Below are 15,351 nucleotides of genomic sequence, written 5' to 3' on the forward strand. Positions count from 1 at the left end.
TGCAGAAATTTTGTTTAGCTTTGACTTGCTTTAAATATTTGGTTGAATATGAAACACTGCAGAGGCTTCCAGTTCATTTAATAGATTTTAAATAATCATAACATTCTGCTTTATTTTCCTTTTAATTTTCTTCACATTTTCTTCCACGACAAAATCTCTACTTCTGTTAAATCCACTATACAGTTTAATAGGAGTTTAATATGCTTTGATTAAGCTGATTGTCTTTAAAACAAACATGCTACTAATCCAGTTCTCTAGTCACCCCTAAAACACTGCTCTCTTAGACAGAAGAAAGCTGTGTTTCACATAGAACAGAAATATAAAGCATAATGTCTTGTAGTGACAGAGATACAGATGAATTTAATATATTGTGATATGCAGAAGTTCTCACAATATAGGGGACTAAATAAGCAAGTGAAAGGCTTGATACATTTCTTTGATTATTGGCAATAAAGCAACACCTCAAACTTTAAACTGTCGGCAACTTCAGGTGATCTATCCACAGCATACTGTAATGTGACTGAAAAATAATTACATACAAGATGTAATCACCTTTTTTTTTTTTTAATTGTAAGCAATTTCAAATGATTAAAAATTAGAACAGAAAAGGATTTACAACATCAAAGAGGAAAAGAGGCTTTTTTAAACAGAAAAACAGAAAAAATGTTTAAGCTAATTTACCTATGCTGCATATTGCTAGTTAGAACTTTAGAAACTGCTGATTATGCCACAATAGGATTGCTTTCTCGAAATGTTAAACTAATACAGATACAAAAATATCAAGATAAACTGAACTGGAATGAATGGCGATGAAAACCTTAAAACCACACACAGAACAAAGAAACAGCTGCATTTTGGTTAACCAGAAAGCTAATCAACTATGATAGAAATAAATAAGATTTATCTTTATATCTGAGATTATTAAACATTTAAATATTTATTTTATTTCTCTAAATCAGGATTGTTGATGCATTACAAAATGGCACTAGATGTTCCCAAAGTATTGTTAAGAAAGCACTTTTTTAATTTCCATTTAGAAAAATGTATTACCACGTTAGATTTCTTTGAACTTCTAAGAGAGGTAAGGTGTTTCTGCACACGAGTTCCTAACTCAGACTCCCTAATTTACTTTAGATCACATAAGAATTAGCTAGGTGGTGGACTTCTGCCAGTACTTACATCATAAAACCACCCCCTGCCTGAGTGTGATTGGAATTCTTCGCCTAAGACTGACCCTGAATTTAAAAAGGCAGTTATAGGTTCTGCCTGAGGAGCCCATAAAGTTGTAAGAAGTTTGGAGAGCAATAGTTTGCACATCTAGACCAGGCTAGAGCTGCTAATTCTTTACTTTCATTTCTTCCTAAAGAAAACACGAACAACAAAGATAGCCATGCTGCATCTAAATGACCTTTCTTTAATCAAATCTGTACTTTATCTGCTTAATACACTGAGCACATCCTTCACACTGATTATTATTCCCTTCCACCCAATGCTGACAGAAACCAGAGTGGAGGAGTGGATTTCCCAGGGAGGGTCCTCAAGCACAGAGCCACTTTGAGGACACTTCTATCTCCCCAAACGCACCATAGACCCTGGTGCTGGGAGAGCAGGAGTTGAAATGACATTTATTGGTGGGTTCTGTAACAGTGTCTCTACCAGCCATTGCTTTTTTTGAATCATTTCTCACCTACCTGCAAGCTCTGGAGAGCAGGTACAGGAATTCTCTACAAAGGCAGGCTCTACGCATGGAGGGGAGAAAACTGATAGACATGACACACAGCTAATCTTTTCATAGGCTCTCCAAGTATCCTCTGTACAACTTAGATCATGTACATTTTGCTCTGCCTTGGAACTTCTACCACTGCAAGGGACAGAAGAGAATCTGACTCTGCAGGATTATTAAGAACATTTTTATTTTGTAGGAAAAGAGAAAAATCCCAAGGGCTTTCCAAAGATACATTTGGGATAAGAACTGTAGGTGCCCATTTTTTAATGCATCCTCACTTTCTGCTGGCTCTCTTCAGAAGCTAGGTCCAGGTGGAATCTGACAGCTTGCTACCCCCAGTCTTTTGGAAAGTTTCTTTGTAATTCCTTTCCCTTTAAGCTGCTTTGCTTGTGCTTACCTACCCCCTGGGGCTCACAGACTACAAGCAGCCTCCTTCAGAGACCAGTGCCTACATTATTCCAAAGACTGCCTGAAGAGAAATGTTCATGCAGTAAGCCCGTATCACCCACACCACAAGCACATTCCTTCCATGACATACAGGGCTCCATCAATCTGGACTCAAAAAATTCAGAGCTAGTTATACATTCTCCAGAAGCCTTCAGCTACCAATCCCAAACATGCTTGGAAGTGCATAAAATAAATGTGAAACCTCTACTCCCAACGTGCCCCAGAAGCCAGCATGATTCTTTACAGGCTGTCCACACCTAGTCACAGCAAGTGTCCCAGGAAACTAATTCAAGTTTTAGTTTTATTAAGGAAGGTGTTTTAATTGGAGGATGAATGAGCTGAGCTGAAGCTGGCTAGAAATTACATTTCAACAAACAATAGTGCTTACAGCACAGAGCTCAGAAATTAGAAAACACAGAACCAGAATGTAAACACTGAGCAACCACAAGGCAAAAGTATTTTTACTCTGAGCAAATACAAGAAATGCTGGAGCATGAGGCCTTCATTAACTAAGCACTGTCTGTCAAAGTACAATGCTGCTGAAACCCATAGCAGTACTAGCAAGGAAGGGTAGTAGTTACTGCTTTTTGCCCACAACAATTCCTGTGAATGTGCATAGCAAAAACTTGCAAATAAACACACTGAAGTCTGAGCACACCTCAGCAATGCAGGAGGGGGAGTTGCTTCACAAATCCCTCAAAACTTTTTTGGTGTAACATCTGTAAAGGAGCTACAATCAGAAACTGATCAATTACGCAAAGTACCACTTTAAAAGTGTGTAAAAAGGCTAAAATAGCACTGACAGCTTTTCAGAACAGCTGAAGGAATCACTTAATGATACATATTTGTTCTTTTCACCTGAAAAAGTCTATAAATTGCTTCATCAATATGTACAGGAATGCAAGGAACAGAGTTGCAAGGCGCTAACAAACAAACAGTAGCAAACAAACCCCATCAAGTCCCCTTATTCTCTGAACGGCAGCGACCCTCTGCAATGAACAACTTGGGGCAAAACTGACAACCAGTTGCTGCGATTTTGGGAGCAGTGAGTGGAGTTTTCAGCCAGCACGAAGTGGATTTAGCAATTACTCCACAGCAATGTTTGAAGAGCAGTGGTAACCCTGTTGGAAGAGCACTAACTCCACAGCAGTTACCCAATCAGAAAGCAGGTCACATCTCGTTAGCTGGATCATATACATTAAACGTCACAGATTCTCCATGGCTTAGCTGACAATTCAGGCATGTGTGGTTTATTTTATGATAACCTTGTGTTCCCTTAAACAATCACAATACAACAAACAGACCAACCTGAGATCCTTTACCATGCTTCATAGCACAAATTTGGCAGGTATTTGCCTCTATATGAAGCTACTCACTATAAAAGATGAATACTTTTTAAAAGTGTTTTCAGGGCAACACTAGTAAACTACTATGAAAAATTGCAGCACCAAGAATGTTTGCTGCACAAACAGAGGCACATGGGCAGAAATCCAGCCTGATTCAGTTCACACACTTTTAACTTCAACCGACCAAAAAGTGTGCTTCATTTAACCATGTAAATAACAAAACACAGCCTCCACTATATTTTTTTACTTTAAGTGACAAAAGTATTTCCCCTTGCCATTCTGCATATTCTTTGTGGTGGCTGATCTGGATTTAGAAGCCAGAGTGTAAAAACCACTAACACATTATACAAAGCATAATCAACAGTGACTGTAGTTTACATTACTGGGTACTTTTGACAGCTATATGATAAAGTCGTGAACTGATCATCTCTCTTGCTAAAAGCAACTGCAGTCTAAATGTAAACATGAATTTCTCTTGTCGGTGGTCCTGAACATGTGTTCTTTGAGTGCAGCCTAGGAATAAGTTTCTAAAACTCTGCTCCTGTTTTCTGTTCCCATTCATTTTCAATTTTAACAAGTTCACAAAGCAAATCCAGAGAAAGGTTCATCTCTCCCCCTAAACCTGCAACGTTTCTGAATCAATTTTGTGCAAAAGCTCAAGCAGTACCTTTCAATATTATAGCTGCAAACACCAGCAGGACAGATACTGAGCAAACAACACACTAAGGCAAAGAAATTTCCTGAGAGCAGCATCATAATCAATTCTGAAGTGCTGTACTGTAATTTCAAGATTTCAGCCTAAGCTGGTATCTCCTCAAAGAGTTGCTCTGCGTGGAAACATAATGAGGGATTACCCAATTAAACTACTAAATTAATTAGGGTTCGTGCCTGCATATACTGTATTGCCTATTGGGACGTTTCAGCTGGAATTCGGGCTGAAACCTACCACGGTCCATGCACAGGAAAACACGGCTGGGGGACTTACCTCCGTCCGCGACTGCAGCCTCTTGTTCATTTCATATATTCGGTACTCTGGTTGCACCATGTATGGTGTGTGTCTCCTATAAAATGGGCCAAAAGGAGAAGAATAGAAAGGGTCATGTGGTGTGCTGGACATCTTGCCTGCTTGCAGCGATTCAAGCTACACAGAGTATCATCAACATCCATACAGAGCACATGGGCTGTGTGTTCTTCACAGTACAAAGTAGCGGCGCGCACACACACACACACACATCCAGGCTGCACGCACTGGCTGGGAAGTGCTGTGGGAGCCGCTATAGCAGGAGGAGGGAAAGGGGAGGGGGGGGGGGGGAGCGCTCGGGCTCCAGACGGAGACTGGAGAGCTTCAGGCACCGCCGCTCGGCTTTAAAGCAGCAGTTGCTGGAGGGGTCATTTCCTGTCCGCGCTGCAGACTACTTCAAAAATATAATTCTCCCCTCCGCCTGACAGGGGTCTGAGCTTTGGGGTTGATTTTTCCCAGCCAGGACCCCTCAGGAACCTGGCAGCAGGCTCGTTAGCATATAGGTGGTTTAAAAGCTGCCTGAGCCAATCCCCCTCCGCACGGAGCTCTCTCGGGCAGTGTCGGGGCTGGGATTACCGCACAGCGCACCGACACAGCCCGCCGTGGTCCCGCCGCCTCGCCCGCTCCTAGATCGTACCCTCGGCGCGGCTCTGCCTGCTCCGAGAGCTTGTGCCGGGCTACGGAGGCTTCGGCAGCCCTCACCGCGCTGTTGGGGCGGTGTGTGGGGTGAGTGTACCTCACATCAGCAGTCTGGGGGACGGCAGGGAGGGCGGCGGGGGGGGACAGGGACAGGGAGTGGGAGCCGGCACAAAGAAACAGCCTCCGTCCTTTGCACTTCACACAATGGGGAGCTGGCAAATGCCGGTAACAGAAATCTCCGTCAAGATGTGAAAACACAAAGAGCCGGGTGGGAGAACGAGCCCCCCGAACAACCGCTGGCTGCCCGTTTCCGCCGGGTTGGGAGCATGTGCTCATGGACCGTCTTAAACACAGCCGTGGGGCTGTAGGGTGGCGGCGGCCAGGTGGGAGCCGGTTGGTACTCAGGGACCATTGCTCTGCATAAATCCTGTGACGCTTAGAGAACGTTGCAGCGGAAACATGTCTAAAACTGGGGGGACGAGGGGCGTCCGAGGGAGGAGGGAAGAGCAAAGGGGAAGTAGTCACCCTTCGGAGGTGAAGGATGAACTTTATCTGTTGAATCATACTTGCAGGAAAGTGCTGGGAGAGGAGACCACGTGAACGAAAAGTCCTCAAAATCCAGAGGAAACAAAATGGGCTCATCCGCTGCATGAGGAAGTGCGAGGTTTTGGAGGGGAGCCTCCAAATTACCTGTACAAAAAAGCCCTTGAAACACAGGCTGTCTTTAGACACAGCTGTAAAGTATCAGGCACTATTTACAGTACTGAATAAATGTAAAAACAACAATAAACAGCTCTGAATTAATCTCTCATGTAAATTCATTCAAACAAATGGAACCACTCTAGGAACAGATTTAGTTAACTAATATGATTAAGAGAATAACAATCAGCCGAAGTCATAGCAGCTCTCAGCTGGGGTGCCTTGCAGGAGCACTCTGGGATTGCCCATTTCACAGATGGGGAAACCAAGGCACACGCCGTTGCATTTCCTAAATTGATATAAGAATCCTGAAACATACTTGAGCATGATATGGCTTCATCCACTGCCAAAAAATTAATTCAAACCCAACTGAATGTAGGAATATTTTAAGGCAGATACGGAAAATTGCAATTTTCACTGGCATTTTTCTATATCTGGAAAACGTTGGGTTCCCTTCTTAGGAGACCTTAGAGCAGTCTTCCAGTACTTAAAGGGGCCTGCAGGAAATTGAGAGAGGGGCTTTTTGCAGGAGCAAGTGGTAATGGCTTTAAACTGAAAGAGGGGAGATTTAGATGAGATCAGGAAAAAGTTCTTTCCTGTGAGGGTGCTGAGGCACTGCCACAGCTTTCCCAGAGAACCTGTGGATGCGCCATCCCTGGAAGTGTTCAAGGCCAGGTTGAATGGGGCTTGGAGCAACATGGTGTAGTGGAAGGTATGTGTGCCCGTGGCAGGAGTGGTGGAACTGGATGATCTTTGAGGTCCTTTCTAACCCAAACCATTCTGCCATTCTATGATAAAATACAGAAATTCATAATTTCATTCTCCTGATCACTGGTCTGGATCTCTGTTTACTTTAGACGAACCAGTTGCTGTTTAGCTACACAATTTCTGTACATTGTTATGGAATCACAGTTTCCACAAGAAGTGACGTGTTGAGCTGTTTTATAGACTTCCCACAGATTCTGTCACTAAACAGCAAAACAACAGATAATACATGGGTTTTCCATTCCTATCTTTAAATGCTCCCCAGTTATGGAGCAACTCTATGTTGTCACGCCACTACCATCACAGGAGGTGGTGAGTTCCGTAAATAGCATGTACAACATTTGGCTCAGTAGTGCTGCAGTGACAGTGACAGTGCTCTGCCAGCATTCACTGGCCACATGAAAAACCTGTACCTAGGAGAAAAGTTCCCTGCATCTTCCAGGTATTAAGAGATTCTGGCAAGACTCCCTTAAAGCCTAAAACAAAATTACCCCAAAACTATGCAGTTACAACATTAATATACACTATTTTTGTAACTGAACTACCACATACTTAAATAAATGCAAAAAAAGAAAAATAACCCATAATGTTATGGATTTTACTTTGTTTGCAAAGCAAATCTAAAGTATAACATACTTGCAAAAAAAAAAAAAACACCATATTTAACTGCTTTTTGTCATTTAAAATAGTGGATTTTGACATAGCCTGAAGATTCAATCTGTTATAAGGACTTTTTGCTAGGCTAAAATTCACTGTTTCAGGAGGTTAAACATGGCAATAACATTACTGTATTTCATTGAGGCTGGGGTGGGGTGGAAAGCAGAGGTTGCTTTAAGGTTATTTTAAAAAAAGAAGGACAAAGTAGGAGTACTAGAAATGAATGATTTGCTTCCATGACGGAACCACAGATGCTCCTCCCCACCTCAGATAGGAGCTTCTGTGTACAGGTCTAGTGCAAAGCAAAAATATGCAGTGAATTTTTAATAATTCCCATTGATTAACTGGCAAATTACCACACACCTACAGCCCACTGGCAAGAACCAAGTCCCAGGATAGGAACCTGCTAATTACAGGCTCCATCAGCACTTCCAGTTCCCTGTTATCCTCTAGACTAGTGTGATGCGCAGAACAGTAAAACAGAAGCAGAATCAAAGGCAAGGAAAGTTACAGGGATACTGACAGTGTCATCTTGATTCCCACTTGGATCTACCACCTTTTAATGTTTCATTTGCTCCCTCAGAGTGCCAGTTAGGGGTGAGCAGACAGTTCCATGCCTGGGCTACTCCAAACCTCCATGCCACTGGCATCAAACTGCCCAAAGTGGCTCTGGGATCAAAGGCAAATATCTGGTCCAAGATTTAGGACAATCAATAAATTCCTTAATCTGGAAACTGATTTTAATGTGAGCAGAGGACAAAAGAGGTAGAGGAAAACTAGAGGAAAAGACTAGTTAGTCTTCCCAGATCTGAAAATCAGAGTATGTTTGTAGCTGTTGTGTGCAAGGCTGCAAACAGGTGACAGAACAGCGTGTGCAGAATTGCATTTACCCAGCTGTATGCATGTGCAAATACCACTGTGCCTCAAAGCGGAGAGTCTCACTCCAGCATTCAGAGCCCAGAAAGAAGGGACTGTGACGCCACCTTTGTTATCCAGTCCTGAAACCTGCATCTCAGCCAGCCCTTGCATGAATGCTGCAGGTGAACACAAAAGGCACACCAGAGCAGAGAGACAACAGGACACAGGCCTACAATTCCCAACTGAGGAAGGAGAGCTGGGTTGAAGTGTGCCGTCAGACCCCACCAGCTAAGACAGAGCATGTTTCATGTCCCTCTGGCCAGGCACCAACCACACAGGCCTTCAATACCTCAAGGAGGCTCAAGACATGGTGCACTGAGCTGGCTAATGTCTGGGTGCTGGATTGCCCTCTCCTGGGCAGAAACAGAAGGACCCACGTTAAGTCAAGGACTGACTGCTCTGGAGGACAATTTCTCTTCATTTCAGGCTGAAGTGTGGAAGGGTGCAGGTCCTCTTCCTCTGCACCCACCAATGTGAAACCCGCAGTGCCTACTAGTACCCAAGATGTGCTACAATAGAAAGACCAAAAACCTATAGCAGAAACTTCCTCCAGGACACAAGCAGGGAGCGAGAAGGTATGAACCAGAGCAGTTTGTTCATCACTCTCTGCTGTTTTTGCTGTCACAGGCGATCAGGTGCTGCCTTCTCATTGTGACTATTACTTGAGCCCCTGGCACAAGGGCTCTGCACAGCCTTCACTGTGAGGGCACCCACACTGCCCACTGTCATGGCACCAAACATCATCAGCGTTGCCAAAAACACCACACACAACCTAGGCATGGCCCTCGCTTTGCCAAGCTGACAGTTGAAATAGCTCTGAAGGCTGCACTATTTTTAATAAGCACTTAGTAATAATAATAATAATGCAGAAAAGAGATACAGCTGTAAATAGGTGTAATTGCTGTATTTATCCTTGGTATGCGTTGACTATTCAGTCTCTGTCAGTAATGAGGTTTACAAGGATACATTTAAGGTGGTTTGTAGCTGTTCAAAAGACAGGGGAGACTGATTTTAGTTAGACACACAGCAAATGATCTAAAACCTAGAGGTACTTGAAATGAGATTTCTTGAGAATACTCAAGAAAACATGAATTGCTTGAAAAACTAAAAACAAAACTACCTTTTTGAACTGTCCTTTGTTTATACAAAAGCCAGATGGCACTGAAGACTTTTAATGGAATGACCTTAGGTAAGAGAACAAAGCTGGTTTCCTGTGAATGCTCATAAGTGACTAAATGAAATTTGTTTATCGAAAGTTGGGGTGCACAGTGAAGAAGCACCAGCATTACCCCATCATCTGTAATATATGCTCAACTGCTAAGCTTAAACACAGGATTTTGACAGGTTTCAGAACTGAATACTGTCATTAATTTCTGCAGCTATAGAATGGAGTGTACCAGATGTTTGCAATTTATAAGAAATCTAGAAGCTGTAATTTGTTTGCATTAAATATTAATATATTGAAATAAAAAAACATATACCGGAAAACACTGTCTTTTCACAGACATTTGTGGACAGGAAACTAAATAAATCTGTTTAATCCATTGTTTAAAATATTTGCTGGGCTCGTATATGCTTCCAGGCTTTTTCCATGTAGGCTACATTGGTTTTCTCAGTCATGATAATTGTCCTTTTCTGTCATTAACATCACTATATTTACCAGAAAGGTTTTTTTTTCAGAAATCTGTAAGTGGGGCCCACAAAAACAACCGTGTTGCAGAGTTTACAGTGCAGCAAGAAGGGTCCACATGTTTTAACTGCTTCAGGCTTTCTGTAAACTCAAACCTACCTTGCATAAATTACATATAATGATAATTTGATACATATGGCAATTCTAAGAATTCTCTTTACCCATTTAGTGCTAGTGGACTAGAGTTATAGCTCAAGCACTCACCAATGATGCTAGAAGTACCTCTGAATAGATGATAACACAAAAGGGATTTCAGATACTTTTCAGTTCTGCAGTGTATACAGTATCTTACTATGCAGTCAAAATTGATATTAAATTTTGTCTTAGAACTTCATGAATGCTGAGCTGAATGCAGTCTTGAGGAGCCTGCCCATCTCTGATCAAGCAGTCTGTCTGCTTCACCCATACAGTACATGCACAGCACCTGCAGCAGACAGAGCTGGGGAAGAAAACATGAGACAGGCTCAAAGTGGTGCAAATCATTTCTTGGTGTTACACTGATGGGTCTTCTAAACATAGCAAGATACAGAGTACAAACTGACTGTCCATCTCTTCAATTAAGCTATGGCAAGCCAGTATTTGGTGTGTTTTAAGTGTCCTCCCCTTGTGCCTAATGCAGAGGGGATACTGGTCTGCAGGAGCTCACAGCTGTGGTCTGCTTCTTCAGCTCGCAAGAGACTTCAAGCACTAGAGGCTTCACTTTGCTCCTCACTGTGCTGTCAGTGTGGCACCCTGAGTGGAGAGCATACATGGGAGGCCTCTATCCACCCTGCAACAGACCTTGGCACTGTAACTACAAAGTACATTCTGACCATGCCAGAAAGGATTTTTTTCAATGGGTATTGCTCCATGAGGTGCAGGGAGGAGATGATGCGATCCCAAGTGTGAAATAGTCAGACCTTGACCTCCAGGGAAGTTTTGCCGGGCTGCAGTAACCTCAGGATGCCAATTGACAGAATCAGATGATCTTACAGACTAGTAAAATATTAAAAACACTTTCTATACCTTGGTTTTGCTGACTCTCTGAGGACACCACAGAGGCTGCTTTCCAGAATCCAGCAGCTTCAAGAATATTTCTTTCTTGTTTTGCCCCATCTTGCTCTTGTTTCTGTGTTAACTCCATTTCTCCCATTTTCCTTCATAACATTCATACCTACCCGTGGCCCCTTTTGAACTACAGAGTTCCTTTTGTATGAATCATTTCTAAACATCTGCCTTGGTAGCTTCCCACCCTGCACATTTTTGAGGGTTTTTTTCCCTACTCCCTTGTATGCTTCTGAGGTTTGGGAAGAAAAGGAATCACTGGAAGAAAGGGAATACTGGAAAGTGTTATTTGAAGCAACCGAGATTCTTCACCTGAAGAACTCAACAAGTTTAGCTGAGTGTGTTTTCCAGAAGAAAGCTTGAAGAACTGATGCTGAGGATGGTGAATCCAGAGCAGTCAAGCAGGGGAAAGAAAGGGATGAAATTCCTGTCATTTGCCTCTTGCAGCCATCTCCCCGCGGCTGAGGAAGAAAACTGCCTTCAGCAGCAGAGAAGACAGTGCTGCGGTTTATAGCACTGGCAGACAGCCAAAGGCAAAAAATAAAAAATCCAAAGCAGTGGTGGGGGAGGCGACAGGAGCAGGCTGTGGTCTGGGAGACTGACCCTCCAGTGAAAAACAAGGCAGGGACATAGGGGCCTGAAGAGTCCGAGCCGCCTCAATACACTAGTTTCCCTTACAGACAAGGGGAGTGAGAATTAAAAGCTGGTGGCAGTCCCTCAGCTCTAATGTATTACACAATGTTATTCAAAATTTCTTAAGTCTATCTCAGTCCAAAGCAAGAATCGTTATAACCACCCCTCAACACAGCAAGAAATAACCAACACCTGACTTCAACACAGTCTTTAAGCAACACTTCCTCTCTTCCTCCTTGCAGTCACAAATACATGGCAGCATAGACTGCCTGTGACAGATTACACACTGGGCCTCAGAAAGAAAACAGATGCATGAATATGAACAATAGGTGCTCATTTTGACTAGCATTTCCCCCAGAAGTTTTAGTCCCTACCTGGAAAAGCTGAATATTCCTTCTATATAGCCAGCTTTACCATACTGATTACCTGTTACACACCTCACCCACTGCTCAACTTTCAGCATATTTCAATTAGTTGAAAGCTTACTTTTTAAAGGACTCAACTGGGAGCACTCAGCTTTGGAGGCATTTCAGCTGAGTGCTAATTAGCAACTAGCTGACTGTCAACTTTTCTTCTTCGAAGAGAGGGAAGGGTTGGTGATTCCCTTCTGAATTACCTGGCAATCAAATACATGTTGAAATTTATTCATTAACTTATAATAATCATCCCTAGCACTTCTTTGGCAATTTTCATCTTCAAAGCGCTTTATAAACATTCATAAAGACACTGTGGTGATTAGCACTACGACAAAACTCTGCAATGGGTCTCTCTCCCCATTTTGCAGGTAGAGAAGGTACAGGAGATATGAATGACGAAGGAAGTCAGTGGCAGAAGTGTAGTTATACCTCAGGTAGTTATACCTTGCAGTATTTGGATCCTGCACAGCACAGACACATATACTAAGCAGAAAAAGTGATGGACAGACAGGAGAAATGGTGTGAAAGGGAATAATGGGTGCCGAAATTCTGTGCCTGGTACCAGGGTAGGATTAATTTGCCAGCAATTTGCATCTTGTAATTAGGCCTTTATCACATAACTGGGCCAGGGTCCCACCAAAGCCTATACAGCATTATTTTTTTAAACACCAATTCAGAACCAATAGTGGAAAGAAATGCATATTGGAAAATATTATTTCCCACACAGATTTTGCTAAAATCTTTTATTTCATGTTTCTAACTCATTCTTCATCTTTAGAAAGATTTGATCTTAAGTTCAAAACCTTGCACTTGCAAAACACAGGCCAAAACTTGCCAGGAAGTGAAAGGATGCTGAATATGATCTGATGAAATTCTGAGTATCACTGTCACAGGTACCTTGTACACTGTTGCAGATTGTACACTCTATATATGAAAAAGGATCACTTACTTGTATACACATTTTGTAGGCACAATATGTTTTTTAATTTGGCCTTTAAAATTTAAGTATATGTTATTGATTTAAATTTTGTACTTTGAAATGTTACCATGCTCTGCAGTGCTTGAATTTTGCCAAGGCCTTGTACGGCTGCATAAATGTGACTGAAATAACCAGGAGTTTTGCTTGGAAAATCTGATTATGCTGCAAGAGCAAAATGTTCCAGCTCATGAGGGCGAAAGACTGGCTGTGCCTCTCCTTTTAGTGAATAATGATTTTTCACGCAAAAGTAGAGTCTAAGCAAAATATACACTGAATGAATCTTTATCTCTTCTCTGTCATAAATTCTGTTCCTTCTACATCTCATACCTTCCAGGCATGATACTCAGTGTCCTATATCCAAACAGTGACCAAAAAAGTGACCATGTATCTAATTCAGTATTTGAAACCCACCAGATGCATCTTAAACATGTCCAACATGCACATATTGCAGAAAGCATGGAAAGATGCTGACATCTCTGGAGAAGCAGCAGATCTAAGCTCCCTCTGAGCTGTAACTCAGCCGGCATGAGGAGCTGCTGCCTCTCATAGAGACAGGACACCACCAACCAGCTGCTCAATGGCAGCAGCTGCATCTCCCAGCTTCTGCTCTCATCACTAGCTAGCTTTGATTTTTTATTCTAAGAGTGTATTCTGCTCTCTGCTGTCTGTTGTCTTCTCAGCACCATCCCATCGCACAGATTCTGCAGCCAGGCATACCCATTCACACTGGTGTATTAACAGCCTGCAGTTTTAACAGCAGCACAATGTTTTGTGTATGAAGTACTGCTTGTGGAACTTTATGTACATTTGTCCGTATCCCTTTGCTTGTGAAGTCTGAAGTTTGAAGGTTATTGATTATAAAGCTTTATTTCTAATTAGAGAAACAGAAAAAACCTCCAGCATACTTTATTTCTGCCTGACACTGTACCCAGAAGAGAACTGGCACAACATAGTCTGTAGTAAGCCGTCTTCAGTGGAAGCAGCCTAATAAACATTGCCTTGATTTCAACATCTGGTTCATATTAAATAAAACTACAGATGTGAATCCAATGGAGATAGAAATTTTGGAGGGAGTATAAAAGGTTTTAAATTAACCAGCAAGACATTTGTGTTAAGTTGCAAAAGCAAAAAAGCGAGTAAAATTACTACAGGACCAGCAGCCAAACTTCCCTGTGTCTGATCTAGAAAGGGCAGTACAACAATACTGGTTATTTTAAAACCACCTCATCCTTAACCTGATATGAAATTTCAGACTGAGTTCAGTCATGACAATTCTAACAACATTCTAGGTTTATGCGTTTTTAAACTTAAAATCTTAAGATCTGGGGGAGAAGGATGAATGAATAGTGTGTGAGAAGGGACATTTACTCAGCTAACAAATTATGAACATAATAAGGACAATTACAGGGCTGTTTTACATTGAGAGCGTGAGCACTGAAAATTTTCTTAAGTATTTCATGTATATACATACATTATAATTGCACCCTTGCTAGTAATATGTGTTATGTAGAAATCAAAACAAAGGAGGTGTTCACACGCCTTCAGTTAAGTCTACACTGACATTTGCCATTAAAAAAAAATTAAATCCAGTCATTTCACATTTTCATGAACTGAAATTAGATTTTCAGAACTTCTTTCCATTATGGGACAGACCAAAGTGCTGCCAGCCATGTCTACACTCATTTAGTTTTCTGCTGGAGTAACAAAAAAGCACAATGGGATGGGGGTGTCAGCATTAGTACATAACCAGTCAATGTAAGCAAGTTTAAGTTTTTCTCCTTGTTGCTACTATTCCCTTTGCAGGATAGATGGCAGGCAGTTTCTGTATGATCTGCAGTCACACCTCCATTTTGCAGCTCAGGTTTTCTAAGCAATTTCAGGGAGCACATCTGATTGCAAATAAGTCAAAGGCAATAATAGTTTTTTGAAGTATTCCATATTTAAGTTTCATTTTTATTAACCGGTACAGAGGAAACACTTTAAAATAAAGTTCACCTGTTGAAAACTTGTCCAGACTAATTTCTATATGTTTACTGCTCTTACCTCTTTCACACTTCACTGAAAGTCTCAATTGTACATATATTCACTACGGCATAATTTTAAGGCTTTGCCACTTTGGATACTCTAAAATCCAAACTCACTTTAATTTCCTTCTTTCAAAACAATCAAATTGAGTCCCATTGGGAAAATCTTACTCTATTTCTGGTCTGAAGCAAAAGCAGGTGCCTGCCACTTTAGAGAACCGCCTGCCTCTTCTTCAAAACTCTTTATTTGCATTTATTTGGTTTCTTTGTGCATCTCGCACAGTCATTCTTCAAAAAGATTGTTCATTGAGATGAAGAGGCAAGAGGTGAGCATGAGGTAGGAGACT

The 15,351-nt window shown here is 41.8% G+C and overlaps 1 protein-coding gene across 11 annotated transcripts in view; it reads right to left on the reverse strand.

Moving 5' to 3' along the window:
• Positions 1 to 15,351, reverse strand: part of LDB2 (LIM domain binding 2) — a 384,522-nt gene that overhangs the window by 215,082 nt on the left and 154,089 nt on the right. For 9 of the 11 annotated variants that reach the window (XM_031048441.2, XM_031048440.2, XM_031048445.2 and 6 more), the window contains exon 1: positions 4,505 to 4,792. In XM_031048441.2, coding sequence (XP_030904301.1) covers positions 4,505 to 4,636 — 132 coding nt within the window. In that variant the 5' untranslated portion in view covers positions 4,637 to 4,792. Of the gene's footprint in view, positions 1 to 4,504; positions 4,793 to 15,351 lie in introns of those variants that run through there. The other 2 variants (XM_031048442.2, XM_031048443.2) reach the window with 1 other exon arrangement.

The sequence above is a fragment of the Melopsittacus undulatus genome, chromosome 7, assembly GCF_012275295.1.
Source record: "Melopsittacus undulatus isolate bMelUnd1 chromosome 7, bMelUnd1.mat.Z, whole genome shotgun sequence".
In the NCBI taxonomy this organism is placed as follows: domain Eukaryota; kingdom Metazoa; phylum Chordata; class Aves; order Psittaciformes; family Psittaculidae; genus Melopsittacus; species Melopsittacus undulatus.